Raw genomic sequence first — 26,225 nt, 5'->3', positions numbered from 1 at the left:
CAGCGCTACTAAAAACGATATTTTTAAGAATTGAATTACCTATTCTTAACTTTTATTTCAGAGTATTTCAAGAATTAAAATGATGGAGTCATAGACGATGGCGGCGTGATAGTTTTATGAATTGAAATGGCTGTTCTATTGCGGTTTTAAGTGAAATACAGCATGAATATGAAGGGATAATACAATGGCCGATAAATTGATGTAAATCCCCAAAGATGGAACAAAAAATAACCCCTTTAAGTGAGTGATATAAATTAGTGGTTGAAATGTTTGAACACTCATCTTAATGAAAGAACCAATCAAAATTCACCTAAGTTTCCAAAGTTGGCCAACGAATAAGAAACCGTTATCTTTAACTTTGGGGACTAGTGTAATAGACAGCCCATTGTCCCCTCTCTCACAGGAATCAAATCCAGTCTGAGCGTCACCATATCGGAACTATTAATCATGAAACCTTGTGAAACTTGTCAAGGAGTTCTCACACAGCTAATTTAACAGTGCACAAGTTAGTGCACAGTTAAGAGCGGGTCAAGTAATTGTACTTAAGCGTGGACCTTGAGCTGGCCCTGGTGTTAGCATACATAAGTGTCTCGTCTTACTCCATGACTACTTAGGTCCAAACACTAAGAAACTATGGCTACCAGGGAGTAAGGGAGGGGACAATGGATCGAATATTCAATTTTTAGGAGTCTCAGACTTTGGGTACTGGCTTAAAGGGAATGTGCAAGAATTTAGCAGTTTCTGACTGAGTTTGGGTACTTGCGCATGAAATGCCGCTACTCGTTGTGTATGTTTTGAATATTGCAGACGGGGAGAAGGGATAAGGGAATTGGGGGCAAGGGAAATAACTACTCGTTGTGTTAGTTTAGAATGTAGCAGACGGGGAGAAGGGAGGTGGGGGCAAGGGAAAAAACAAAATAAAAAGGGGCAGTCATATTCTTGCTAGCAGCTGGCCGGGTTCAATAATCTTGTAATATAAAAATCACACCATAAAACCTCAATATATTTCATCAAAACCAAGTTGTGATTTCACTTTATAGACGCTATGGAAATCTATTATTCAATTAACAATCCCTTTATAATTTCCTACAAATTTATTGGATTAAACTGGATTTTATGCCCTTTCTTTGATAACTCTTATTTTGAATTAATTGCCAATTGTCCCCTCCCTTACTCCCTGTATGGCTACACACACACACATTTCCCCCCTCCCACATTATTTTCTAGTTAAAGTTTTTTTCCCAAAGGAGGGGGAAAATATTCAATAAATGTTTTCAATACTCTATTTTTAATTCCCCCCCCCCCCCCTTATGATTAATATACACACCACTATTTTAATATTTAAAAATTTAATTTTTTTTTTTTACAAATCCATGTTATATCCCATTAAAACAACTGCCTTGTCAAATTTTAGAGTTCTACCCATGTTTTAAGCTGTTTTAAGTTTTAGAACAAACACAAAAATGTCTCCTTTTTTATTGTTATATGCCGCGTTGCGGAGCCGTTTGATTTTGGTGCGGCTCCGACCTAAAATCAAGAAAAACTCGACATATTTTTTGACTTTTGAAGGTTTTAAAAGTTCAATTTTTGATAAAAATGGACTTGAAAAAACTTAAAAGGGGCATTTGCACATGACAAAACAGATTTACCAAATTATAATTTATAAAAAATCTCTTTATTTATCTAATCCGGAGCCGGAGCCGTTTTTTAACGAAAATTACGGCTCCACAGCTCCCGGCTCCGCAACACTGGTTATAGTTACCTATCAGCTTTGCTTCTAGTCAATTTAGAGATATAATTTGTAATTTCCACAATTTTATTTTATTATGATTTGCTTAAATAAAAATTTATATTTTCAGATAAATCAAAGAAACAAAGCCAAAAATTATATTCATCTGGTGGCATTATTTGTTGACAGTGAACCGTAAACCCAGGTAAACATATTTTATTTTGGACGACGATAATCATGCCTTCTCATATTAAATGGGGGGGGGGGGCATTACTCGAGAACCCTGAGATCTAGAGTGGGCTAACTTCTGATTTAAGCTTCTGTAGGGCCAAAGTTACTTTTAGAATATCATTGACTGCCATTTTCCGCAGGCGCCAAATTGTTTTTTTTACATTTCTCGCGGAATTACGTGATTTGGAATCAATTGAGACCATGTTGGTTTTTTTTTTTAATGTTCCCCTCATAACTAGAAGAAAATTTTTGGGTTATACTTCGGTTTTGTAGAGTTCAAATGAAAATGTAAAGGGGGTGGGGGGGAAGTTCTGACACTTTTGCGTAAACAGTGATTATAGGCTTTATCTTTGGACTGAGAGGATAGGTTATTAGGGATAAAATCATTCTTTTATGATGAATTTCCCCCAGATTTAAGATTTTTTGGATAGGCCTCCAAGTTCCGGAACTTAAGGCCTCCAGGTGGTCTCTCTACAGGTAAAAAAGAATTTATTTTTTTTAAGAGTTAGATGTTAGCTTATGAGACAAAATATGTATGTTTTTTCTTCAAATATGTGAATAACAATCAAAAAGAAGCATATTTTTTTTAATAAGTTAACCTCTAACTCTTCAAAAAAAAAATCTTATTTTTAATTTTTACCTGTACAGAGACCACCTGGAGGCCTGGAGCTCCGGAACCTGGAGCCCTATCCAAAAAATCTTAAATCTGGGGTAAATTCATCATATAAGAATGATTTTATCCCTAATAACCTATCCTCTCAGTCCTATAATCACCTATTATAAAAGCCTATAATCACTGTTTACACAAAAGTGTCAGAACTCCCCCCCCCCCTTATTATCAATAAAAAGTACATTAAAGGTCACAGGTGCTAAACATCACCTACAGTGTAGGTACTTACAAAAAAACAGCAAGTAATTAATTAATTTGAAATGACATATTGATACAATTAACTAAGTATAAGAAATGAAAACATTTATATTTTTTTTGTTTAAATGTATTTTCTCATAACCTATTTTTCAGTGTCAAGAAACCATAAACTGTGTGTAAAACTAATCATGCATTCATGTGATATTTGCCATAAAGAGTTTTCTTATCCTTCTCAACTGCAAACACACATGTTTGTTCATACAGGTGAAAGACCTTTCCCTTGTGAGATATGTAATAAGACATTTATTACCAGTAGTGATCTGACTAAACACATGAGAATCCACAATGAAGAAAAACCATACTCTTGTGATATTTGCCATAAAGAGTTTTCCCAAAAGGAAAATCTGAAAAAACATATGTTTGTTCATACAGGTGAAAGACCTTTCATTTGCGAGGTATGTGAAAAGACATTTATTACCAATGGTAAACTGACTGAACATATGAGAATCCATACCGGGGAAAGGCCATACTCTTGTGATACATGTGACAAATCATTCACAACTAGTACTGTGCTTTCTGCCCATCAAAAGGTTCATTCATATGATAGGCCATTTTCTTGTGACATCTGTATAAAGGCATTTAAAACAAATCTTTCATTGGTAAGACATAAAATAATTCATACAGGAGGTGAGAAATCATTCTCATGCAATTTATGTGAAAACAAATTCATATCTAATTATCAGTTAAAAATGCACAAAAGAACTCATTCTGATGTTAAACCATTTCCTTGTGATTTGTGTGACAAACCATTTAAATCTCAAGGTGAATTAACTAGACATAAAAAAATTCACTCAGATTTTAAAAGAATACAATGTGAACAATGTGATAAGACTTTTTTGCGTATGGACCACTTAAAATCCCATAAAAAAACTCATGATTTAAATAGATTGAAGCTACACTCATGTGAATTTTGTAATAAGGCATTTTCTGAAATTTCTATTTTAAAAAGTCATTTAACTACTCACACTGACGAGAAGCCTTTTCCATGTGATTTTTGTGATAAGGCTTTTCACTTTAAAAAACGGCTAAAAGTCCACAGAAGAACTCATACCGGTGAAAAGCCATTCATTTGTGACACATGTAACAAGGCTTTTACTTTCAATAGTAGTTTGATTGCACACAAGCGAATTCATACAGGTGAGAAGCCATACTCTTGTGATTTATGTGAAAGGCCATTCAGAACCATTGGTGACATGTATAAGCACAAGAGAAGATTTCATGAAGAAAGAAAATCATACTCATGTAATACATGTCAGAAGTCTTTTAAATCAAGTCTAAAACTTTCCACTCATATGGAAACAAAACTACATAAGAAAATATTAGCAGCCATGAATATTGTTGATTGTGATATAGCTGAAGAAAATAAATCTCAAGTTAAAGTTAAACAAGACATAGATGAAGATGAATCTCTTAGTGAATTTAAACAAGACTTCGGGGAAGAAGATCCTCTTGCTATAAGTATAGAGGCTAAGGAGGTTGAAGAAATAATAAAACATGAAATAGAAGTAGAGGAAGAATGGAATTCAGAAATACTATCTGTCTAATATGGAAAGAACAATGAAAATAAGTGGATCCTACATGAAACTATTTAATCCTATCCATATTGCTGGGTTTTTTTACATTGTACCTTGGATTTTTTGTCAATTTTATGCTAATTTTTACCTCTTTTTATTTTTTTTGCAATTTAAAGGTAAAATACACATATGTAATACCTATAAATTCCTTTTAATTTAAATTAGAGTTATTAAAATGAAATTTTTGCATAAAACGAGTTGCAATTGATTTGGAGACGTAAAAGCAAGTGTATTTGATGTTTAGTTATTTTTGAAAAGTGAAAAAAATTTTAATTGTTGAAGGCACCTTCTTCAGCATTGCTTTTTCTTAATCAATGACAACATTTTTAATTTATATTATTTTCAGATAAAAGAATGAAACAAAACCAAAAATTATAATCATTTGGTGGCATTATTTGTTGACAAGTTAGTGTAAACCCAGGTAAAAATATAACTTTTTTACGCTGATAGTTATGCCGGAAACCATTTTAATAGAGATAACTTTACAAAACGAATTCATAACAAAAAAATCTAGTTTTTTTTTTAGTTAAATTGTTATCTAGATAATAACTTCACTCAGGGTTTAATTTTTGATATAAAAGTAAAAATGTTAGCTCCCAATAGCTCTGTAAAAATATTAGTGATGGGAATCCGGATCCGGAATCCGAATCCGGAATCCGCCCAATTTTCGGCCAATTTTGGAATCCGAATCCGGATCCAGAATCCGTTTTTTATAGCGGATTCCGGATTCTAAATTGGTAGGCTAAAATTACCGTCTTTTTTCTTACAACTCCCTCTGTTTGAAGGCAAAGATAAAAAAAATTTCTACATAACAAATTTTAATAATTACTAATGTGATGTAAATGTTTTAGTTATGCTGGAAGTCAACACTTTAAACAAATCAAGGCTTCAACCAAGTAACATAGTGATAAATTAACGAAAAAAGCTATCCCTCTGTGACGGACGGCCTTTTAAAATACTGCTAGAATCCGGAATCCGAATCCGGAATCCGCCAAAAATAAGAATCCGGAATCCGCAAGAATCCGTCACTTTTTTTGACGGATTCCTTCAGAATCCGGAATCCGAATCCGGCCCAAAAATTCGACGGATTCCCATCCCTAAAAAATATACATCAAATTTATAACAGGTGTTTTTTATATCTCTCAAACTAAAGCTCATTTTAGAGCTGAAACACTAAAAGGTTTGTGTATTCTGGTAGATTTTTGTTCTTTAAGTTTTAATTAATATTATTTTTACCTACTTGAAAACAACATTTTAACAAGGATGACGAAATTTCCACCAAACACATGATTTAATTTTAAATACTTTTTTTAAAACAAATTATCATTTTACTTTTGCATATGTATTTATAAGTATTAGCTTAATAATTAAGAGGAGAGGAAGTTTTGACAAATTTGAGTAAACCGTGTGTATAGGCTTTAACTTTGTACTGAGAGGATAGGTTATTGGGGATAAAATCATTCTTATGTGATAAATTTTTCCAAGTTTTAATAATTTTTAAATAGGCCTAAAGGTTCAGGAGCTACGGGCCTCCAGGTTCAGGAACTACAGGCCTCCAGGTTCAGGAGCTGCAGGCCTCCAGGTAATCTCTTGATAAAAAAAACTTTAGAGGTCAACTAATAAAACAAAATATGCATCTTTTATCTTCAAATATGAAAATAACATTCAAAAAGATGCATATTTTGTTTTATAAGTTGACCTCCAAAAATTTTTTTAGTTTTTACCTTTCCAGAGACCACCTAGAAACCTGCAGCTCTTGAACCTGGAGACCTATCCAAAAAATCTTAAAACTTGGGAAAATTTAGCATACAAGAATGATTTTATCCCTAATAAACTATCCTCAATTTTGCAGTATTTACACCCCTGGTTTAAAATTAATAGGTAAAAATAATAAAATGATTTTTTAAAATTTTTTTTCAGTGTCAAGAACAGTTGATAGTTTCTTGATGTGTAAAATTCATCATGCATTCTTGTGATATTTGCCATAAAGAGTTTCCCTATCCTTCTAAACTGCAAAGACACATGTTTGTTCATACAGGTGAAAGACCTTTCCCTTGTGAGATATGTAATAAGACATTTATTACTAGTAGTGATCTGAATGAACACATGAGAATCCATAATGGGGAAATGCCACACTCGTGTGATATTTGCAATAAAGAGTTTTCCCGAAAGGAAAATCTGAAAAAACACATGTTTGTTCATACAGGTGAAAGACCGTTCCCTTGCGAGATATGTGATAAGACATTTATTACCAATGGTAAACTGACTGAACATATGAGAATCCATACCGGGGAAAGGCCATACTCTTGTGTTGCATGTGATAAATCATTCACAACTAGTACTGTGCTTTCTGCTCATCAAAAGGTTCATTCAGATGATAGGCCATTTTCTTGTGACATCTGTGAAAAGGCATTTAAAACAAATCTTTCATTGGTAAGACACAAAATAATTCATACAGGAGGTGAGAAATCATTCTCATGCGATTTATGTGAAAACAAATTCATATCTAATTATCGGTTAAAAATGCACCAAAGAACTCATTCTGATGTTAAACAATTTCCTTGTGATTTGTGTGACAAACCATTTAAATCTCAAGGTGAATTAACTAGACATAAAAAGATTCACTTAGATTTTAAAAGAATACAATGTGAACAATGTGATATGACTTTTTTGCGTATGGACCACTTAAAATCCCATAAAAAAACTCATGATTTAAATAGATTGAAGCTACACTCATGTGAATTTTGTAATAAGGCATTTTCTGGCATTTCTAATTTAAAAAGTCATTTAAATACTCACACTGACGAGAAGCCTTTTCCATGTGATTTTTGTGATAAGGCTTTTCGAAGTAAAGTACAGTTAAAAGACCATAGAAGAACTCATACTGGAGAGAAGCCATTCATTTGTGACACATGTAACAAGGCTTTTACTTTTCATAGTAGTTTGATTGCACACAAGCGAATTCATACTGGTGAGAAGCCATACTCTTGTGATATATGTGAAAGGCAATTCAGAACCATTGGTGACATGTATAAGCACAGGAGAAGATTTCATGAAGAAAGAAAATCATACTCTTGTAATACATGTCATAAGTCTTTTAAATCAAGTCTTAAACTTTCCACTCATATGAAAACACAACTACATAAAAAAATATTAGCCATGAGTTTTGTTGATTGTGATAGTGCTGAAGAATATAAATTTCAAGTTGAAGTTAAACAAGACATAGATGAAGATAAATCTCTTAGTGAATTTAAACAAGACTTGGGGGAAGAAGATCCTCTTTCTGTAAGTATTGAGGCTAAGGAGGTTGAAGAAATCCTAAAACATGAAATAGAAGTAGAGGAAGAATGGAATTCAGAAATACTATCTGTCTAATATGGATAGAACAATGAAAATAAGTGGATCCTACATGAAACAATTTAATCCTATCTACATTGCTGTTTTTTTTTACATTATACCTTGAATTTTTTGTCGATTTTATGCAAATTTTTACCTCTTTTTAGTTTTTTTTTTGTAATTTTAAGGTAAAAAACACAGATTTAATACTTATAAGTTTCTTCTAATTTAAATTAGATTTATTAAAATGAAATTGTTGTATAAAACGAGTTAGACGTAAAAGCAAGAGTATTTGATGTTTAGTTATTTTTGAAAACCTTCTTTCAGCATTGCTTTTTTCCAATCAAAAGACACCATTTTTTTAATTTTTATTATTTTCAGATAAATCAATGAAACAAAACCAATAATTCTTTTTAATCTGTTGACAAGTGAGTGTAAACTCAGGTAAACATATAACTTTTTACCCTGATAGTATAGCCATTTTAATAGAGATAATTTTACAAAACGAACTCATAAAAAAAATAATGTATTTGTAGATAATTTTTTATCTAGGTAGACAGGGGTGTATATTCTGCACAAGATTTATTTTTTTACCCCGGCTACAAAATTTTTTATTTCCCCCCCCCCCCCCCCTAGTTTTTTCTCACCAAGTAGGGGGGAAAATCAAAAAATATTTAAAGAACTCTATATTTTATTTATTTTAACCCTCCTACCACACATTCTTTTATTTTTTTTTTTCCAAGGAGGGGGGGGGGGGAAATGGAAAAAATGTTTTCAGTTTTCTTAATTTTTACATTTTTTTTCCCTCCAACCACTAATTTTTAATTTTTTTCTCCCCCCCCTGAGCATAAAAAGTAAAAATGTTAGCTTTCAATAGCTCTGTAAAAATATGCATCAAATTTATAACAGGTGTTTTTTATATGTCTCAAACTAAAGCTCATTTTAGAGCTGAAACACGTCAAAAGGCGTGTGTATTCTAGTAGATTTTTGTTCTTTAATTAATGTTTAAATTAATATTCTTTTTACCTACTTGAAAACAACATTTTAACAAGGACGACGACATTTCCTCCAAACACAAGATTTAATTTTTAATTCCTTTTTGAAAACAAATGTGCAGTTTTGAAAGAGATATTATAACTAAAACTGAATTTGCCATAGGGAAATATAGAAAAACTAATTTCTCAATAAAATAAAAAGAGGAATAAAAGGAAATGAAAAATCTTCACATTTATTGAACATTTAAACACTTTGATAATTGACTTTTCAACTAATTTGTTACAAAATATATAAAAGTTTTGAATCTAATTTTTAGCATAGGGCTTTTTTTCTCTATTTTTGGAGATATTATAAATTGCCCTAAAATTTGATGAATATTTTTACAGAGAATATGAAACTAAAATTATTTTTTTGTGTTGCTTCTTAGGATCAATTCCTTGAACCGGAAACGCATTTTTTAGTGCTAATGTGTTTAAAATTAATACCTAGGTAAAAATATCAAAATAATTTTTTAAACCTTTTTTTCAGTGTCGAGAACAGTTGATAGTTTCTTGGTGTTCAAAATTCATCATGCTTTCTTGCGATATTTGCCAAAAAGAGTTTCCCTATCCTTCTAAACTGCAGAGACACATGTTTGTTCATACAGGTGAAAGACCTTTCATTTGTGAGATATGTGAAAAGACATTTATTACCAGTAGTGATCTGAAAGAACACATGAGAATCCATACTGGGGAGAGGCCACACTCTTGTGATATTTGCCATAAAGAGTTTTCCCAAAACTATAAACTGAAAAAACACATGTTTGTTCATACGAGTGAAAGGCCGTTCCCTTGCGAGATATGTGAGAAGACATTTATTACCAATAGTAAACTGACTGAACACATGAGAATCCATACCGGGGAAAGGCCATACTCTTGTGATACATGTGACAAATCATTCACAACTAGTACTATGCTTTATGCCCATCAAAAGGTTCATTCAGATGATAGGCCATTTTCTTGTGACATCTGTGAAAAGGCATTTAAAACAAATCTTTCATTGGTAAGACACAAAATAATTCATACAGGAGGTGAGAAATCATTCTCCTGCGATTTATGTGAAAACAAATTCATATCTAATTATCAGTTAACAACACACAAAAGAACTCATTCTGATATAAAACCATTTCCTTGTAATTTGTGTGACAAACCATTTAAATCTCAAGGTGAATTAACTAGACATAAAAAGATTCACTCAGATTTTAAAAGTCTACAATGTGAACAATGTGAAAAGACATTTGCACGTATAGACCACTTGAAAGAGCATAGAAAAACTCATGATGTTAATATAATAAAGCCACACCAAGAAAAGAAAACTCTTGTTGAAGTTAAACAAGAGATGGAGAAAGAGGAAAGTTCTAAAGTTATTCATGCTGACAAGAAGACTTTTGAATGTGATTTTTGTGAAAAGGCTTTAAGCAGTAAAGCAATGCTTATAGACCATAGAAGAATTCATACCGGTGAAAAACCATTCATTTGTGACTCCTGTAACAAGGCTTTTACTTTCAATAGTAGTTTGATTGCACACAAGCGGATTCATACCGGAGAGAAGCCATACTCTTGTGATACATGTGAAAGGCCATTCAGAAACATTGGTGACTTGAATAAGCACAAGAGAAGATTTCATGAAGAAGGAAAATCATACTCATGTAATCCATGTCAGAAGAATTTTAAATCCAGTTATAGACTTTCCCTTCACATGAAAACAGAACTTCACTATAAGATATTAGAAGCTGCCAATTGTGATAGAGCTGAAGAAAAGTATTCTCTTATTAAAGTTAAACAAGAGTTGGTAGGTAAAGAATCTCATAGAGAAGTTAAACAAGAGTTACAAGAAGATGAATCTCTTATTGAAGTCAAACAAGAGATAGAAGAGGAAAATCTAGATAAAGTTAATCTTGATACTGGGGAAGAGGATCCTCTCTCTGTCAAGATGGAGGCTAAGGAGTCTGAAGAATTTATAAAACAGGAAATAGAAGAAGGGGAAGAATGGAATTCAGAAATGCTTTCTGTCTGTTTGATAGAACAAACTTAGACAAGTAAACATTGAAAATGAGTGGATCCAAGTATTTTCCAGGGGTGTATGTTCTGTACTGGATCCCCGGCTAAAGGGGGGAGGGGGAAATTGAAAAATATTGAGAGTTTTAAAAGTTATGTAAAATTTTTTCACAATCCCATCCTCGGGGGGGGGGGGGGGAAACCTGGAAAAATATGTGTGAGGGTAAAAAAATGGATACAATAAAGAGTACCCAGGTACTTACTTGAAAATTTTTATATTTATTCCTCTTCCTTGGGGAGAAAAATAGGGAGGCAAAAATGAAATATTTTGCAGCCGGGGGAAAAAAAAAAGGAAACTTGAACATTATATACAGTACACCCCTAATGAAACTAATCCTATCCATAAGTGTTTGTTTATATTAAAAGCGAAGCTTTTCTATAATTAGGGTCGGTCCGTCCGTCCGTCACGGATAGCTTTTTTCGTTAATTTAGACATGTTAGAATTGTCCTATCGATTTCAAATTTTCCATGGTGATTCCTTTAGTAGTTAGGTACGGTTTAGAAAGCATAGCAACTCTATAATCATTACCAAAATGTCCGTACGTCCATTTTAAACATGTTGATTTTTTTACTTTTTTAAATTGGTTTTTTTCGTTAATTTAGGCATGTTAGAATTGTCCTATCGATTTCAAATTTTGCATGGTGATTCCTGTAATAGTTAGGTACGAGTAAGAAAGCGTAGCAACTCTATAATCATTACCAGAATGTCCGTACGTCCATTTTAAACATGTTGATTTTTTTTACATTTTTAACAACAAATTTGTATGTGACCTAATTATCCGATTGGTCTGATTTTTGGTATACTGATTCTTGGGACAACAAAGTACAATATTATAAGCGAAGCAACTCTATAATCAAGTCCTAAAAATGTAAGTATGTCCATAATCATTATCCTGTATCAAACAGTTTTTTAACAAATTTACTTACAATTTTGCTTTGACTCTTATACATTCGCATTCTGATTATTCAGTTCTGACATTATACAAGTGTTAATGTCCGTTTTTCCTACCGTTTCAGAGCTTCGCTTTTATGAATGTTGTCATCATTGTTTTTATATAAAGTGGGTGAGGTGGTGGGAGGGTTTATCTTAACTCCTAAACTTACAACCCCTATTCAGTGTCAGTGTTGTTTGTTAGTTTATTGGAATTGTTATTTAAATTTTTTTTGGGTCCTAAAGGGACAAAGGTCTTAAAGGACAAAAGCACTAAACGGACAAATTTCCTAAAAGGACATATCTCAAGTTATACATTCTAGGATTTGAAAAGGATTAGTTAAATTTTAAAAATAAAAACACATTGAAACAATGTAAAATCAAATTCAATATGGCGATAAAACACAGGGACGAAAATCAAAACCGAAAATCTTTCTTGAATAATCTTTTCCATAGGGTAAATGTCTGATTTTGTCCTTTAGTACCCTTGTCCCTTTAGGAGGTTTGTTGGTGTACCCATTTTTCACCCAAAGCTAAAACCTATACAAATGTAAATAATTTGCAATATTTCAGATATAAGATGATCTGGATGTAATAATTCCAAAAAAAGGTCTTAAGGAAACTAATACTTTTGTTAATTAGGTAAATATGACGTTTTTATACGTCCCAGAGGCACTTAAGGGATAGAATGTGGGAGAGGGGGGGTCAACCCTTCACATAACATGCTGTTTTTTAAAGGAAAAAGTATATTTTTAAGGGCGCAATTTTTCTTGAAAGGGTGGAGGTGGGTTTGTGCGAAGCGAATCTAAAAAATGTTGACACCCCGTAATGATTCTTGACATTACTCTGTAACAGAAATTTAGGGGGTTGTAGTGGGGTGTGAGCCTTAGGGGGTCGTATCATAGACAACAAGAGGGATGTTATTAACTTGACACTCCCCTAGGCGGTTTTAGGGGAGGGTATGAAAACTCCTTTTTTTCGCCATAGTTGATGTATATTGATTTTAACAGACAATATTGACCTATAATTTTTTTTCTCATGCTTCCCCTGATCAATCAACTCCCAAATCCAGAAAACGGTTTTATAGTGACACAGAGTAAAATAACTAAATCTTTATTACCTACCTAGGTAATTTTTTCAAAATTGACCTATTTAATTTTCTTTTTTTCAGTTTCAAGAAACTTATCAACTGTGTCTGAAATTAATCATGCATTCTTGTGAAATCTGCCTTAAAGAGTTTTCTCAAAATTATAAACTGAAAAAACACATGTTTGTTCATACAGGTGAAAGACCGTTCCCTTGTGAGATATGTAATAAGACATTTATTACAAGAAGTTATCTGACTGAACACATGAGAATCCATTCTGGGGAAAAGCCACACTCTTGTGAGATTTGCCATATGGAGTTTTTGTATCCTTCTAAACTGAAAAGACACATGATGGTTCATTCAGATGAAAGACCTTACATCTGCGAGATATGTGATAAGACATTTATTCGCAATAGTTCATTAACTGAACATATGAGAATCCATACCGGGGAAAGGCCATACTCTTGTGATACATGTGGTAAATCATTCACATCTAGTAATTTGCTTTCTGCCCATCAAAAGGTTCATTCAGATGATAGGCCATTTTCTTGTGATATCTGTGAAAAAGCATTTAAAACAAATATTTCAATGGTAAAACATAAAATAATCCATACAGGTGAGAAATCATTCTCATGCGATTTATGTGAAAACAAATTCATATCTAATCATCAGTTAACAACGCACAAAAGAACTCATTCTAATGTTAAACCATTTCCTTGTGATTTGTGTGAAAAACCATTTAAATCTCAAGGTGAACTAACTAGACATAGAAAGATTCACTCAGATTTTAAAAGACTACAATGTGAACAGTGTGAAAAGACATTTGCACGTATGGACCACTTGAAAGAGCATAAGAAAACTCATGATATTAGTATAATAAAGCCACACCAAGAAAAGAAAACTCTTGTTGAAGTTAAACAAGAGAGGGGGATAGAGGCTAGTCCTAAAACTATTCATACTGATGAGAAGACTTTTGAATGTGATATTTGTGAAAAGGCTTTAAGCAGTAAAGCAAAGCTTATAGACCATAGAAGAATTCATACCGGTGAAAAGCCATTCATTTGTGACACGTGTAATAAGGCTTTTACTTTCAATAGTAGTTTGATTGCACACAAGCGAATTCATACTGGAGAGAAGCCATACTCTTGTGATACATGTGAGAGGCCATTTAGAAACATTGGTGACTTGAATAAGCACAAGAGAAGATTTCATGAAGAAGGAAAATCCTACTCTTGCAATCCATGTAAGAAGAATTTTAAATCAAGTTTTAGACTTTCCCTTCACATGAAAACAGAACTACATTATAAGATGTTAGAAGCTGCCAATTGTGATAAAGCTGAAGAAAAGTATTCTATTATTGAAGTTAAACAAGAGTTGGTAGGTGAGGAATCCCTTGTTGAAGTTAAACAAGAGATGGGGGAGGAGAGAACTCTTATTCAAGATAAACAAGAGATGGGGAAAGAGGAATATCATGTTGAAGTTAAACAAGAGATGGTAGAAGAGGAAAATGTTGATAAAGTTAATCAAGATACTGGAGAAGAGGATCCTCTCTCTGTCAAGGTGGAGGCTAAGGAGCATGAAGATATCATAAAACAGGAAATAGAAGAAGGGGAAGAGTGGAATTCAGAGATGCTTTCCGTCTGTTTGATAGAACAAGCGTAGACAAGTAAACAATGAAAATGAGTGGATCTCAGTACTTTTTTGTTTCTAATGAAACTAATCCTATTTATGTTTGCATTGTGTTATTATATATTTGTACTAGTGGCTTCGTCCCTAGTATCTAGGGGCTTTTCCCTAAAGACTCAGGGGAGATTTTATAAGAAAAATTTACATTTTTTAGATCTTTTACTTTTTAGAACTTTTTTATTGTTTAATCCAATGATTTTGATTCCATTCATTTTAGGGCAAAATATCTGAACTCCCAAATTACACCCTCATTCAGTGTCTGTATTGTCTGTTAGTTTATTAGAATTGTTATATAAATTGTCTCTCTTATTGTTTTGATTTTTTATCTAAATGTAACTTCAATTTTGCCCCTTTTCAAATGTAAATAAATTGCAATTTTTCAGATATAGCAAATGCATAATTATAAAATGATCTGGATGTAATGCTTTCAAGTCCTTCAGGAAACTAATATCTTGGTAAATTAGGTAAATATGATTTTTTTTATTTACGCCCCTAGAGGCCTTTAAGAAGTTACTTAGCTATAGATATTTCTACAGGGGCAATTTCTCTTGGAAGATGGAGGCAGTGGGTTTGCATGAAGCATACATAGAAATTTAACACCGTCTTAAAGGTGGGTGTAGTGAGGTGTGAGCTTCCGGAGGGCGTATTATGGAAAACAAGAGGGTGTTTTAATTGTTAGGGGTAGATTCATCCAATCATGTGTCCCTTTATATCTACACTAGTGGCTGCTCCCCTAGCATCTAGGGGGCCTTATATTCAAAGTAGTAGATATAGGGGAATAAATAGTCTATAATGATTTCAGGGATTACATCTAAAATTAAAATTGCTTAAAACCATCCGAGGACCTATGTGAAGCTTCCCTATAATAAAGTAGTTATTGAAATCTTAAGCTTCAGACTTTATATAATAGGATAACCAACAAAGAGCGTAAATCGCAAAAAAAAATTTCAAACATCCCATTACGTTTAAGGGGTGACCTTTTTAAGTTTACAACCCCCTTGGCTGTTTTATGGGGATGTATTGATCGGGATATTTCACTATTTCAGTCTATTTTTATAATAAAGGGTTTTAAATGTCTTATTACCCAAGTATAAACTCAACTGTATTTATTTCAGGTTAAAAATAATTACATATATCGAATCCACCATGAAATCTTGTGAAATCTGCCTGAAGGAATTTATTTCCATGAGCGCGCTGACAGTCCATATGAGGATCCATACTGGGGAGAAACCATACCAGTGCACAGAGTGTGACAAGGCATATAAATCAAGCAGTGAGTTATCTGTACATTATAGAATTCATACTGGCGAGAAGCCATTCAAGTGCGATTCATGTGACAAGGCATTCAAATCAAGCAGCGAGCTGATTGTACATAATAGGATGCACACTGGCGAGAAGCCATACAAATGTGAATATTGTGAAAAGGCTTTTTCAGTCAGCAGGTCTTTGGTAGTGCATAAGACAATCCATACAGGTGAGAAACCATTCTCATGTGAGATGTGTGATAAGACTTTCCGTACAAATGGTGAGCTGACTCTCCATCAGAGGGTTCATACCGGGGAAAAGCCATACTCCTGTGATATATGCCTAAAGCCATTCTCTTCTTACAGCAACCTAAGCTCGCACCTAAGGACTCATACAGGTGAGAAGCCATACTCTTGTGATACATGTGAAAAGACATTCCGAACTAGCACAGAATTAACCCTCCACCACAGGATACATACAGGTGAGAAGCCATTTAAATGCGATGTATGTGGTAAAACATTCGCACAAGGCAGTGCTTTGAACAGGCACAAGATAGTTCATACAGGGGATTTGCCATTTCAATGTGATATTTGTCAAAAGTCTTTTATCCAAAATGGTGATTTGATAAAGCACAATAAATCAGCCAGACACCTTAAAAAGTTGGAATCCCTCAATAGTGAAAGTGTAAACCCTCTACAATGTGATATATGTGTGAAGTCATTCAACCAAAGTGGAGATTTAAAGAAGCACTATAAATCAGCTAAACATCTTAAGAAATTGGTAAATTGTGGTGGAGTAAATGTGAAAAAAGAAATTGAAGATGAACATTATCCTAATACCGAGGCTGAGAGTATTGAAGCAAATATAAAAGAAGAAATCAATGAAGATGATTTTGTGGTAGAAAATTTTCTTTCAGTCCAAATGGAGGTTGAAAATGTTGAAGAAACGATAAAGCAGGAAATAGAAGAAAAAGAAGAATTCTAATAAATTTAAATTAAAAGATGATTAGTTAAAATTACTTGATAGTTTTAATCTTAACAAACCATTTTCTTAATTTTTACAAAATTGTTATGTATTAAGGTTAGAGTAGGTTGCTCTTAAAATCCGTAAAGGTTGTGAGTTTTAAGTTAAAAACAGTAGTAGAACGATAAAAATTTATGTTAACTTTTAAAAAAAGAAATTTTTGCTAGGTATAGTTCTTTTGAATAAAAGATACACATATTTAGTGAATATTATCGTTCTACTACTATTTTTAAGCCTTAAAACTCACACCTTTACGTATTTTTAGCGTAACCTACTCCTCTCTTTATTTTTAAAATAACATCAATTTTTTTTCGCGTTACTATTTAACATTTTAAAATATTTTTCTAGTTTTTTTCCCAAAGGAGGAGAAAATGAAAAAAATGTTTCCAATAGGTACTTTTTATTTTTTTACCCTCTCACGTGTTTTTTTATTCTCCCCCCCCCCCCCCCCTTAGCAGGGCATTCATGTCCCTTCCTTTGTGACATGCTAATAAGATAAAAGAAAAGCTGCCTTTTAAATTCTTATGTATATAGAAAATATAAATTTTCGCTTATTTAATCTGTAAATACAATATGAATGTGTAATTAAATTATTTAAATTTTGATTAAAATTATCAATATCCAGAGATAAAAAAAATGTATTTTAAAGTTTATACCTGATATTTATTGAATATTTGAAATTTTTTAAAAGATTTTCATTTTTTAGACTTTGCAAGCAATAGAAATATATTTATTTAAATCTAATTAATATAATGATATTTTAAATAAATTGTATAACAGTGTTTGCCTCTTTTATTAGTTTTATTTTGTACAATGATTGTCAACAGTTAAAAAGAATGGAAAAATCTAATTTTCCTTTTATTTTTATATATTTACTTTTTCCACTAATCTAAATTTTATTATGAGTTTTAGTCATTTATTTGTATGGCCTTTCGGTGCGGTACTAAAAATAAAAAGTTTGTCCATGTGTCCCATTTTATTTTAATTTGGCACATCTTAGAAGATTTTCATCGAATTTCCAATTTTGTTTGCGAAAAAACATTTTCAGTCGTTGTTTTTATCGGATTTTCATGTTTTTGCTAAAGGTATAAGAAATTAATTTCTTGGCCTTCTAAAGGGTTTATATTTCTGCGTAGGAAGGAAAGGATAGTAATCTTTTTTTTTACAAATCAAAAAGATGTCAGTTTTTATGAACTACCTACCTAACAATTTTATTTAATTTTAATTACTTACGTTTCAGATAAAATGGAATAAACAATGATATAAGTATATTGACAACATAGATACAATTAAGTTGAGTTAAAACTATGAAATATATTTTCAAAGTTAAAGTTGATGAACCATACCATGAAAGCCAAGGTTATGTAAATATTTGTACTATGCATGCATTACATTTCAACTCGTCGGCCCCCCCCCCCCCTTCTATTAGGGTTGGTGGAATGAAGTCATTGTAAAAAAAAGAGAGGACACCTAAATCTTTTTTTACTCATAGAGTTTTCTTGAATATAAATCAAGTTAAATAAATTCAAAGCTTTAATTTTTGTTGTCTAGTTACTTTAGGGGTTACCTTTCATGGGGATTAACTTCAGGTTAAGAATCTGAACTAATGCATGTATGATTTCTACCTGGATGAAACTCTCCTATTATGCAACTTAAGTAAAATTTTCCTTGATGTGTTATTATTTACTACCTCGTCCGAGTTTTATAATCTAAAAGTTATACATGCTAACTGATATTTTAATTACCATCAATACATTTTTCCCATTAACATTAACAAGGAAGCGTGGCTCCCTAAGGTTGTCTAATTACCCTTTGTCAATTTTGGAGCTGAGATGAGTTTTTATAAGTGAATGCCGCGTTTTTTCGACATTTTTTAGACATCGTCTTCGTTCAATCAATCATTATTATGAAAATGCCCTGTAGGATTTCAACAGAGTATACAACTTAAGAATTCAAAGTTTTAAAATTATTATTTTAGCCATTTGTATAATTTCTAATACAGCTCTAAAGAGATGCATTAATTAATATGCAGCAAAAATGGATTTAAGATAATTTGTTTTTCTTCTATGAAGGCCGTACCAACAAAAGCGAAATAATTAGATAAATAGTTGTATACTCTGTTTAGTTCCTACGGGGCATTGTTCATAATAATTGTAATGAAAAATCGCGGCATTCACTTTTAAAAACCCATCTCTGTAATTATATTCACTTTATTCCCACCGGCTGCAAAAAAATATTTGATTTTAATATATTTAATATTTTTTCTCGGTTTTCAAGGTTCATAAAAAATTTACATATTGATACATAACTAGTGTTCTGCATACGATAGGATTAGTGACTAATATAATTCTAAGTCCCTTTTTATTTAATCGCTGGAACAAAATTGACAGAGATGGCGAGAAATAAACTCTACCTCCTCCCTCTTAAAACCTATAAATTATATATTTCAGGTGCAAGAATACATTTAACACCCCAACATGAACACATGTGATTTCTGCCATAAGAACTACTCTACAAAGAGGAGTCTAAAAGCACATATAAAAATTCATACAGATGATAAACAATTCTCTTGTGTAATGTGCGAAAAGTCATTCATTCATAATAGTGATTTAAAAAGACACCTAAGAGTCCATACAGGAGAAAAGCCATTTAACTGTGATATTTGTGAAAAAACTTTCTCGCAGTTAGAAAGCTTAACGAGACATAAAAGGATTCATACAGGAGAAAAGCCATACTCTTGTGATTCATGTGAAAAATCTTTTTCACAGATTGGTGATTTGACAAGACACAAAAGTGTCCATACAGGTGAAAAACCATTTAATTGTGATATATGTAAAAAGTTATTTACAGCGCTAAGTAGTTTAACAGTACATATGAGAATTCATACAGGTGAAAAGCCATTCAAATGTGATTTATGCCAGAAATCTTTCAAATCTGCTTCAGACTTGTCACAGCACAAGAAAACTATCCAACATCTTAATAAACTAGAATCTACACATTCTGCTTCCATAAATTTTGTTGATTGTGGTGAAGCAGGTATCAAAAAAGAAACAATAGAAGAGGAAAACGCTAATGATGATTCTCTTTCTATCAAGATGAATACTGAAGGTATTGTAGAAAAAGAAGATTTTATTGCAGACGATTTTCTCTCCGTCCAGATGGAAGATGAGACTGGAGAAAATGATTTAACTACATTAAATCATGAGATAGAAGAGGATACTTGATTATTGTAGGATCCTCTGAAACAAAGTTGACAAAGAAAAAGCTTTTAATAGAAAATAAATAATATCTTTTTTTATAGCTTATTTTTAACTTTTTATAAGAAAAATTTTTGTTGTACGTTATCAAAAGTTGACCTCTGTCTCTTCAAAAAAAAAAAATATTTTTATCTGTCCAGAGACCAGCTCCTGAATTTGGAGGCCTATCCAAAAAATCTTCAAACTTGGGAAAATTCATCATATAAGAATGATTTTTTCTTTTACAATCTATCCTCTCAATCCAAAGATAAAGCCTATACTCACTGTTTACACAAATGTGTCAAAACATACCCCCCTCTTAATTGTGTAATTTTTGTCTACTATTTTAGATTGTATTTTTATTAGAGTACAATTGCCATGTCTATTCATGAAAACATTTACTTGGTATGGAATCAATTGCATTCATTGCAAATGTATACAAATATTTTGCAAACTTGTCAATTTCAGAATTTGACAATGAAATAGGACTGTCGCATCTGGTCTGGTTGTTAAAGAATTTTTTTTTGTAAACTGCCAGGTAAATCTTAATCTTTGGTTAGCTTCTAAAGGTCAGTTATCATTAGAGTTGCCACCTATAAGTTATAAATCGTAGGAGTCCGTAATGGATATCTCTTATTTTTATTTAGTCATGTAAGAATTGTCCTATTGTCTTCCGAAATGATAATCTAACAGAACGCATATCATAGCGACAGAGGATGTATGTATACTTTCTACAAGGTTTTTTTTAATAACAAAACTATTGCCTATTTTATCCCATTTACCCCGGACATTAGTTTTTTTTAATAACGTATTTTGGCGTTTGCCTCTTCCCCAATTTTTTTCCCCCAATCTATTCCAATTTTATCTCTCGACTAAATATTATAAATAAAAAATAAATTTATGTGATCCATTAGGTGTGTATACATTTAAGTTTTGTAGTTAAATCTTAAAATTGTTTAATTCCCTTGATTTAAGTTATAATTAATAAGCGAAACACTTTTATTATTTTCATGTCTTTTTTAACCGTGGCGCATCTAAACGGGTGTGCTACATACAATGAAGTATCATATGTAATTGACTTCTTTACTTCAGGATGAAACTTGGACCAGAAAGATTCAAGAATTTACCAAACCAACCCAAACTTGACCCATTGTTCGAGGATGGAAATCTCAGGAATGTTCATACAAATTTCAGTAATTTCTTGGAAAGCAACTAGTTGCTTCGCCTCCAGCCTTAAGTGTATCAGCCAACTGCATTAACAACTGAGATTTTAAAGCTAAAGTTTTGAAAAAGTGATTGTGCAAAAAGTAAATTTTTACATGAGACGACTTTTTTTTAGCAAAGTTAAGTTAAAAATCCTTTTATTTTGTTACTAGCAGAAACTTTACACAAAGTGTTGAAAAAGTGATTGTGCAAAAAGTAAATTTTTACATGAGACGACTTTTTTTTTAGCAAAGTTAAGTTAAAAATCCTTTTATTTTTGTTACTAGCAGAAACTTTACACAAAAGTGTTTTAAAAAATTAGGTTTTAAGATGAAAACATTTTTTACACATATTTTTGGAGTCTTTTTAGATTACATAACGATATTTTGAAAAACTTACTTCTTAAGCCAAATTGATTTTGATAAAGCAACCAAATAAAACACGGTTGGACCCTCAGATGTCAAAACTTTATTTTAGTGTTTGGCCAAAATGACTTAGCAATTGTATCTGTAAGTACGTCTAATAACACCCTTTGCTATTTTTAAAATCCTAGAAAATTTTTTTTGCAAGAAAATTGCATAAATTCGCAACCTTTTTTAGAACCACTACATAACTCGAGTTTTAAAACTTTTTATATAAAATCCTTTTTACAAAAAATATCAATAATTACTTAAAATTAAACCTGAAAGAAAAAAATTCTCATTACACGTGTTAATTTTCATGTTTTAGGTCTTTTTTTGAGGAAAACATAACTTCTCCTTTTTTGACAATAATATATTTTTTTAACAATTCAAAGTAAAATATAATAAAACTTAAACGATTTTTCTTGAATTATCAGTTGAAAATTTCATCAAACATGCAATTTAAGTGATGAAAATTTAATAAAATCATTTTTTGAATGTTTAGAATTACCAATTTTCTACATTTAAAACAAAATGTTAACAAAATTTAAAAACATTCTAACATATAACTTCAAAAATCAATAACATTTTATAAAAAGATGTTTCAAAAAATAAATCATTAAAAGGTATTAAAATGCATTTGAAATTACTTAAAATTAAAACGAGAACATCTTTTTACACTGTATTCTGTGAAATAGAGTTTAAATGACATGATTAGTGAATGAAATATTTCCTAAACTCATTAAGCCTTTTTGTGACTATATCAAAAATAATTTATTTTGTTTAATATTGTTTTTTTATTCAAATATTTGACATAATTTTCCCTACGTCAATAAAATAAAGTCAGTTTTTTACTGTTTCCAGGTTTTTCTTTATAATTTTAAGAATTAAATATAATATAAATCTTCATTATCTTTTATTTGAATTATCATACACATTAAAATGTGAAGTATAAGCTAGAATAGCACTTTTTTCAACGAATATTTTAATGACATTATATCAAAATAATTCCTCTTAAATATCACACAACATATGATTGGGAAGTATAGCCATTTCTTGGAGGTATAATATTTACAAAAATACCATTAATTCTGTTTTTATCAGAAGTTAAAAAAATTGAACAATTCTAAAACAATGGTTGGCTGTCTAGATATTGAGAACACTAAGACTACGGCTCTGTTCTATTGAAATAACGTTGCAAAAAGAGGGGTTCTGAAAGTAATCTACCTAATTTTATTAAAAGAACCAACAAGTACTGTCAGTATCTTTTTTCTTGTAATCTAGCAGACAATCAAATCATAACACAATTTTCATGATAAAATATTCAGGTTTCTACTTCACATTTTAAAAAATATACTGATCAATAAAATGTTCAAAATTTTACGTTGTACTAATTGAAAAAATATGTTGTAATTCTTATTTTAAAGTTACATTTTTATCCCTGACAAAATCATAGACGACTTTTAAAGGCATCTTATCTAAACTTTTTGAAGAAAAACTTAAAAACGTTAATTAAGTATGAAAACTATTTTCTTCGATTTTTCTGAAGTTATTATCGCATTCTATGGGTTTTTTATTATCATTTACTTATATCGAAAGTGCCAAACATTGTACCCCAACTTATTCATTTAATAAAAAACGAAGCGTGAAAAGATTACGAATATAGCATCAAAGTTATTTTTGTTTCATAATGCTTACTTTAAAAAACAAAAAAATATTGAAACAAAATAAGTTGCAACATAATGGTTATTCTATTTGTGTGTGTGTGTGTGTGTAGCCATTGTTTCTTAGTGTTTGGACCTAAGTAGTCATGGAGGAGGACGAGACACTTTTGTATAGCCACTAGGGCCAGCTCAAGCTCCACGCTCAAGTACATTATGACTTGACCCGCTGTCTCAAGGGAGCTACTCGTTATTACCTCACCCTCGCCGAGTATGGCAGGTGTCCCAAATTAAGTCACCGTAATGAATGACGCTCTCCGCAGAGGAGCTTGGGATAAGGGTTGTACAGATGTTATGTACTTGATTTTTAAGTATCCAAACCACTCAATAATCTCCCTTCTTACACAACCAGGGGAAGCTGCGTGAATGTATAACGACTGAGAAATTCGAGTTGCCACATAGGGACTTGAACTCGAACTCTCACCACCGTAACTCAGTGCGTTACCACTGAGCTACGACGCCCCTATTCTATTTTAAAAAGCATAATAAAACAATGATTGACATATAAAAAGGGGGAGGTGTAACTGTCATGATTAATCCTATCGATTGATAATTGTGTGAAATAAAGTTAATATATCCTTAAATTATCAAATATCCAGTTTAATTTGTCATATTTTTTACAAAAATTGATATTTTTTTGTTGTTATTCTGGTTTTATTGTATGATCATATAACTTCAGTAAACTGCCTAAAGATGAATACCAACTGATGCTTGGTTATTTGCGCCCTAAAGATAAGAAAAATCTGAAACTTGCTTCTAAAGCTTGTGAGAGAAGAGTGATGGCTAATGATCCTGCAATGAGAAAATGGAAAATTGTTGTTGAACGTGGTGGTAAAAGTTATAATGAAATAATTTTACCACTTGCCAAAGCTAAGTTAAGACATTTAAAAGATGGGGGTTTTCCAGACATTCAGCTATCTGTGGAATTTAAAGATGAAACAGAAATGATCAATGAAGATTTTGAGAAGATGGCTATGTTTTCTGAAATCATCTTAAATAACTGGAAAAATAATATTGTGGAATTAACAACATTTATTTGTGGTGTAGAGTTTTTTCTGCTTGATCCAGAACTGAAATTTCCTAAGCTGAAAAATTTGTCTGTTTTCTTTGGTGACTATTCTCCTAACTCAGAAGAAGATATTGATACCAATAGAATGTTGATGAGCTCAGCTTTGATTCAAAACAATGCAGATACTTTGGAAACCCTGTCAACGAATTTTAAAGTTGCAATAACAGAACCATTGAAATTAAAGGAACTTAATTTTGTGTGTTTAAATCCTGATTCTGCATCTTCTCTTCTCCTAACTACAAGCAAGACTCTAGAAATATTAAAATTTGGTGGCCCTATTGAAAAAAGTCAAAGTATGATATGTTGTCCAGAGCTCAATTTGAGAGAGTTGTTGTTTTATTCTGATGATGGAATTCTTTCACCAAATGTACAAGATATGATCTTAATACTGAAATCATGTCAACACACTTTGAAAGAATTGGCGTTTTGGGATATAAATATTGAACTTAAAGATAAAATAAACTCTGTTCAGATCATGTGTTTGGAAAAGCTAGTTTACAACAAATCCAATATAGCAGATCTCCCTCTTATGTTGAAAGCCAATAGTTCAACATTAAAAAAGTTAGAACTCACTGATGTTATTCTTCACGAGGAAACATTGACGTTTGATGATGATCTTCAACTTTCATTGGAATCATTTGAAGGTAAATCTATTACTAATAACCTGGCTAAATTTTTGATAAATGCGTCAATGAAAACATTGACAGTACTAGATTTGGAGTCAGTAAATGGTGACATACAGGATCTTATTGTGGATAAGCTTCAGTTAAAGGAGTTATACCTTAAGAAGGTGCATGCTAACACTGTTGCTAAGCTAATATCTGTATCAGAGGACTTAGAAGAATTGGAACTGACAGATATTTCGTGCACAGATGAAATTGGTAACAAACTTTCCAAGCTGAAACTATTATTTTGCAAGAATACTTGTCTACATCTGACGGAAAACCTGACCAAGCTTGCCAGCTTATCACTAACAACATTGTTAGTTTTTTCTCCACGCTCCTGTAACTGTGCTTTATATCCCAAGTATGAGTTGGAAAATTTGATAGAATTCGATTGTGATAGAGGTAAGCCTGAATATGTTTCTAAGATTCTCAACATTTCATATAAGACCCTGAAAGATGTCAGCATTTCTAAAATAGATAATGGTAATTTTGAACTCGATAATCCTCTAAATCTGAAAATGTTAGAAGCTGATGATATTGAAACAGAAATTGTAAAGTTGTTGCTTATGCAACAATCGACCGCCCTGAATAAGTTTATCTGGAAAAATGTTAAAAAACGAGTGCAGACAAATGATTCTACTTTTCTGAGTGTCCTTCTTGAATTTAGAGCCAACAATCCACATTGCCTTGTAAAGATCAAAGATGAAAACAGTGAAAGTGATGAAGACAGCGACAGTGATGAAGATTAGTCAAACAATATGAATAAAAATTTCATTGGCATTTTACAAGCACAAGCATAGTATAGTCTATGTTTTAAATAAAAGTATAAGAAATTTTTAGGTGTTATTAATGAGTCAACAATTTTGCAATTATACAACTGATAGCAAAAGGTTTTTTAAATGTAAAATACCATTTATCAAATTTTCTTTTTTTTTAAATACAAAATATATTGGTGGTCAGTAAGTTAAGGATTGCTCTAAGAAAATTATTATTTGTAAAGTTATTCAATAATTATACTTGGTCTGGCCAACATATGAAGTACTCATATTTGTTTTTTTTCTATTTTTA

General features: G+C 31.7%; 4 protein-coding genes across 7 annotated transcripts; all 4 read left to right on the top strand.

Annotated features, from left to right (window-relative positions):
* The first annotated feature begins 1,573 nt into the window (after positions 1 to 1,573).
* Positions 1,574 to 14,978, top strand: LOC145321462 (uncharacterized). Its single transcript, XM_080162883.1, has 3 exons — positions 1,574 to 1,934; positions 2,982 to 4,429; positions 12,993 to 14,978. Exons 2-3 carry the CDS (start codon positions 3,017 to 3,019, stop codon positions 14,568 to 14,570), a joined length of 2,991 nt encoding a protein of 996 aa, XP_080019009.1. The 5' UTR covers positions 1,574 to 1,934; positions 2,982 to 3,016; the 3' UTR covers positions 14,571 to 14,978.
* LOC145321548 (uncharacterized) lies at positions 4,807 to 11,021 on the top strand. Of its 3 annotated transcripts, none has more exons than XR_013880278.1 (2): positions 4,807 to 4,883; positions 6,383 to 8,178. XR_013880278.1 is itself a non-coding variant. In XM_080162966.1 (2 exons), the coding sequence occupies exon 2, from the start codon at positions 9,365 to 9,367 to the stop codon at positions 10,865 to 10,867; it is 1,503 nt and encodes a 500-aa protein (XP_080019092.1). In that variant the 5' UTR covers positions 4,813 to 4,883; positions 9,323 to 9,364; the 3' UTR covers positions 10,868 to 11,021. The 3 variants fall into 3 exon arrangements, 2 of the variants coding, with proteins under 2 accessions (XP_080019092.1, XP_080019091.1); XM_080162966.1 differs by lacking the exon at positions 6,383 to 8,178 and adding an exon at positions 9,323 to 11,021 and having other exon boundaries at positions 4,813 to 4,883; XM_080162965.1 differs by lacking the exon at positions 4,807 to 4,883 and adding an exon at positions 9,323 to 11,021 and having other exon boundaries at positions 8,178 to 8,242.
* On the top strand, positions 14,973 to 20,568 carry LOC145321461 (uncharacterized). Its single transcript, XM_080162882.1, has 3 exons — positions 14,973 to 15,058; positions 15,710 to 16,820; positions 19,334 to 20,568. Exons 2-3 carry the CDS (start codon positions 15,741 to 15,743, stop codon positions 20,084 to 20,086), a joined length of 1,833 nt encoding a protein of 610 aa, XP_080019008.1. The 5' UTR covers positions 14,973 to 15,058; positions 15,710 to 15,740; the 3' UTR covers positions 20,087 to 20,568.
* On the top strand, positions 20,557 to 26,225 carry LOC145321547 (uncharacterized). Of its 2 annotated transcripts, XM_080162964.1 has the most exons (4): positions 20,557 to 20,636; positions 21,191 to 21,266; positions 24,098 to 25,559; positions 25,825 to 26,225. In XM_080162964.1, exons 2-4 carry the CDS (start codon positions 21,192 to 21,194, stop codon positions 25,848 to 25,850), a joined length of 1,563 nt encoding a protein of 520 aa, XP_080019090.1. In that variant the 5' UTR covers positions 20,557 to 20,636; position 21,191; the 3' UTR covers positions 25,851 to 26,225. The 2 variants fall into 2 exon arrangements, with proteins under 2 accessions (XP_080019090.1, XP_080019089.1); XM_080162963.1 differs by having other exon boundaries at positions 24,098 to 26,225.

Source organism: Acartia tonsa, chromosome 6 (genome assembly GCF_053477335.1).
Source record: "Acartia tonsa isolate MP-2025a chromosome 6, ASM5347733v1, whole genome shotgun sequence".
NCBI lineage: Eukaryota > Metazoa > Arthropoda > Copepoda > Calanoida > Acartiidae > Acartia > Acartia tonsa.
Note: the sequence above shows the minus strand (reverse complement) of the source record. Positions and strands in the feature narration are given on the sequence as shown.

Bases quoted from the DNA above. Each gene is read 5' to 3' on its own strand.
- LOC145321547 (XM_080162963.1), top strand. From the start codon at position 21,192: ATGAAACTTGGACCAGAAAGATTCAAGAATTTACCAAACCAACCCAAA. The intron at 21,267-24,097 runs CTCAGGAATGTT...TGATCATATAAC, and splicing joins CATTGTTCGAGGATGGAAAT to TTCAGTAAACTGCCTAAAGA.
- LOC145321462 (XM_080162883.1), top strand. From the start codon at position 3,017: ATGCATTCATGTGATATTTGCCATAAAGAGTTTTCTTATCCTTCTCAA. The intron at 4,430-12,992 runs TAATATGGAAAG...TCTTTTTTTCAG, and splicing joins ATTCAGAAATACTATCTGTC to TTTCAAGAAACTTATCAACT.
- LOC145321548 (XM_080162966.1), top strand. From the start codon at position 9,365: ATGCTTTCTTGCGATATTTGCCAAAAAGAGTTTCCCTATCCTTCTAAA.
- LOC145321461 (XM_080162882.1), top strand. From the start codon at position 15,741: ATGAAATCTTGTGAAATCTGCCTGAAGGAATTTATTTCCATGAGCGCG. The intron at 16,821-19,333 runs TAATAAATTTAA...TACATTTAACAC, and splicing joins TAGAAGAAAAAGAAGAATTC to CCCAACATGAACACATGTGA.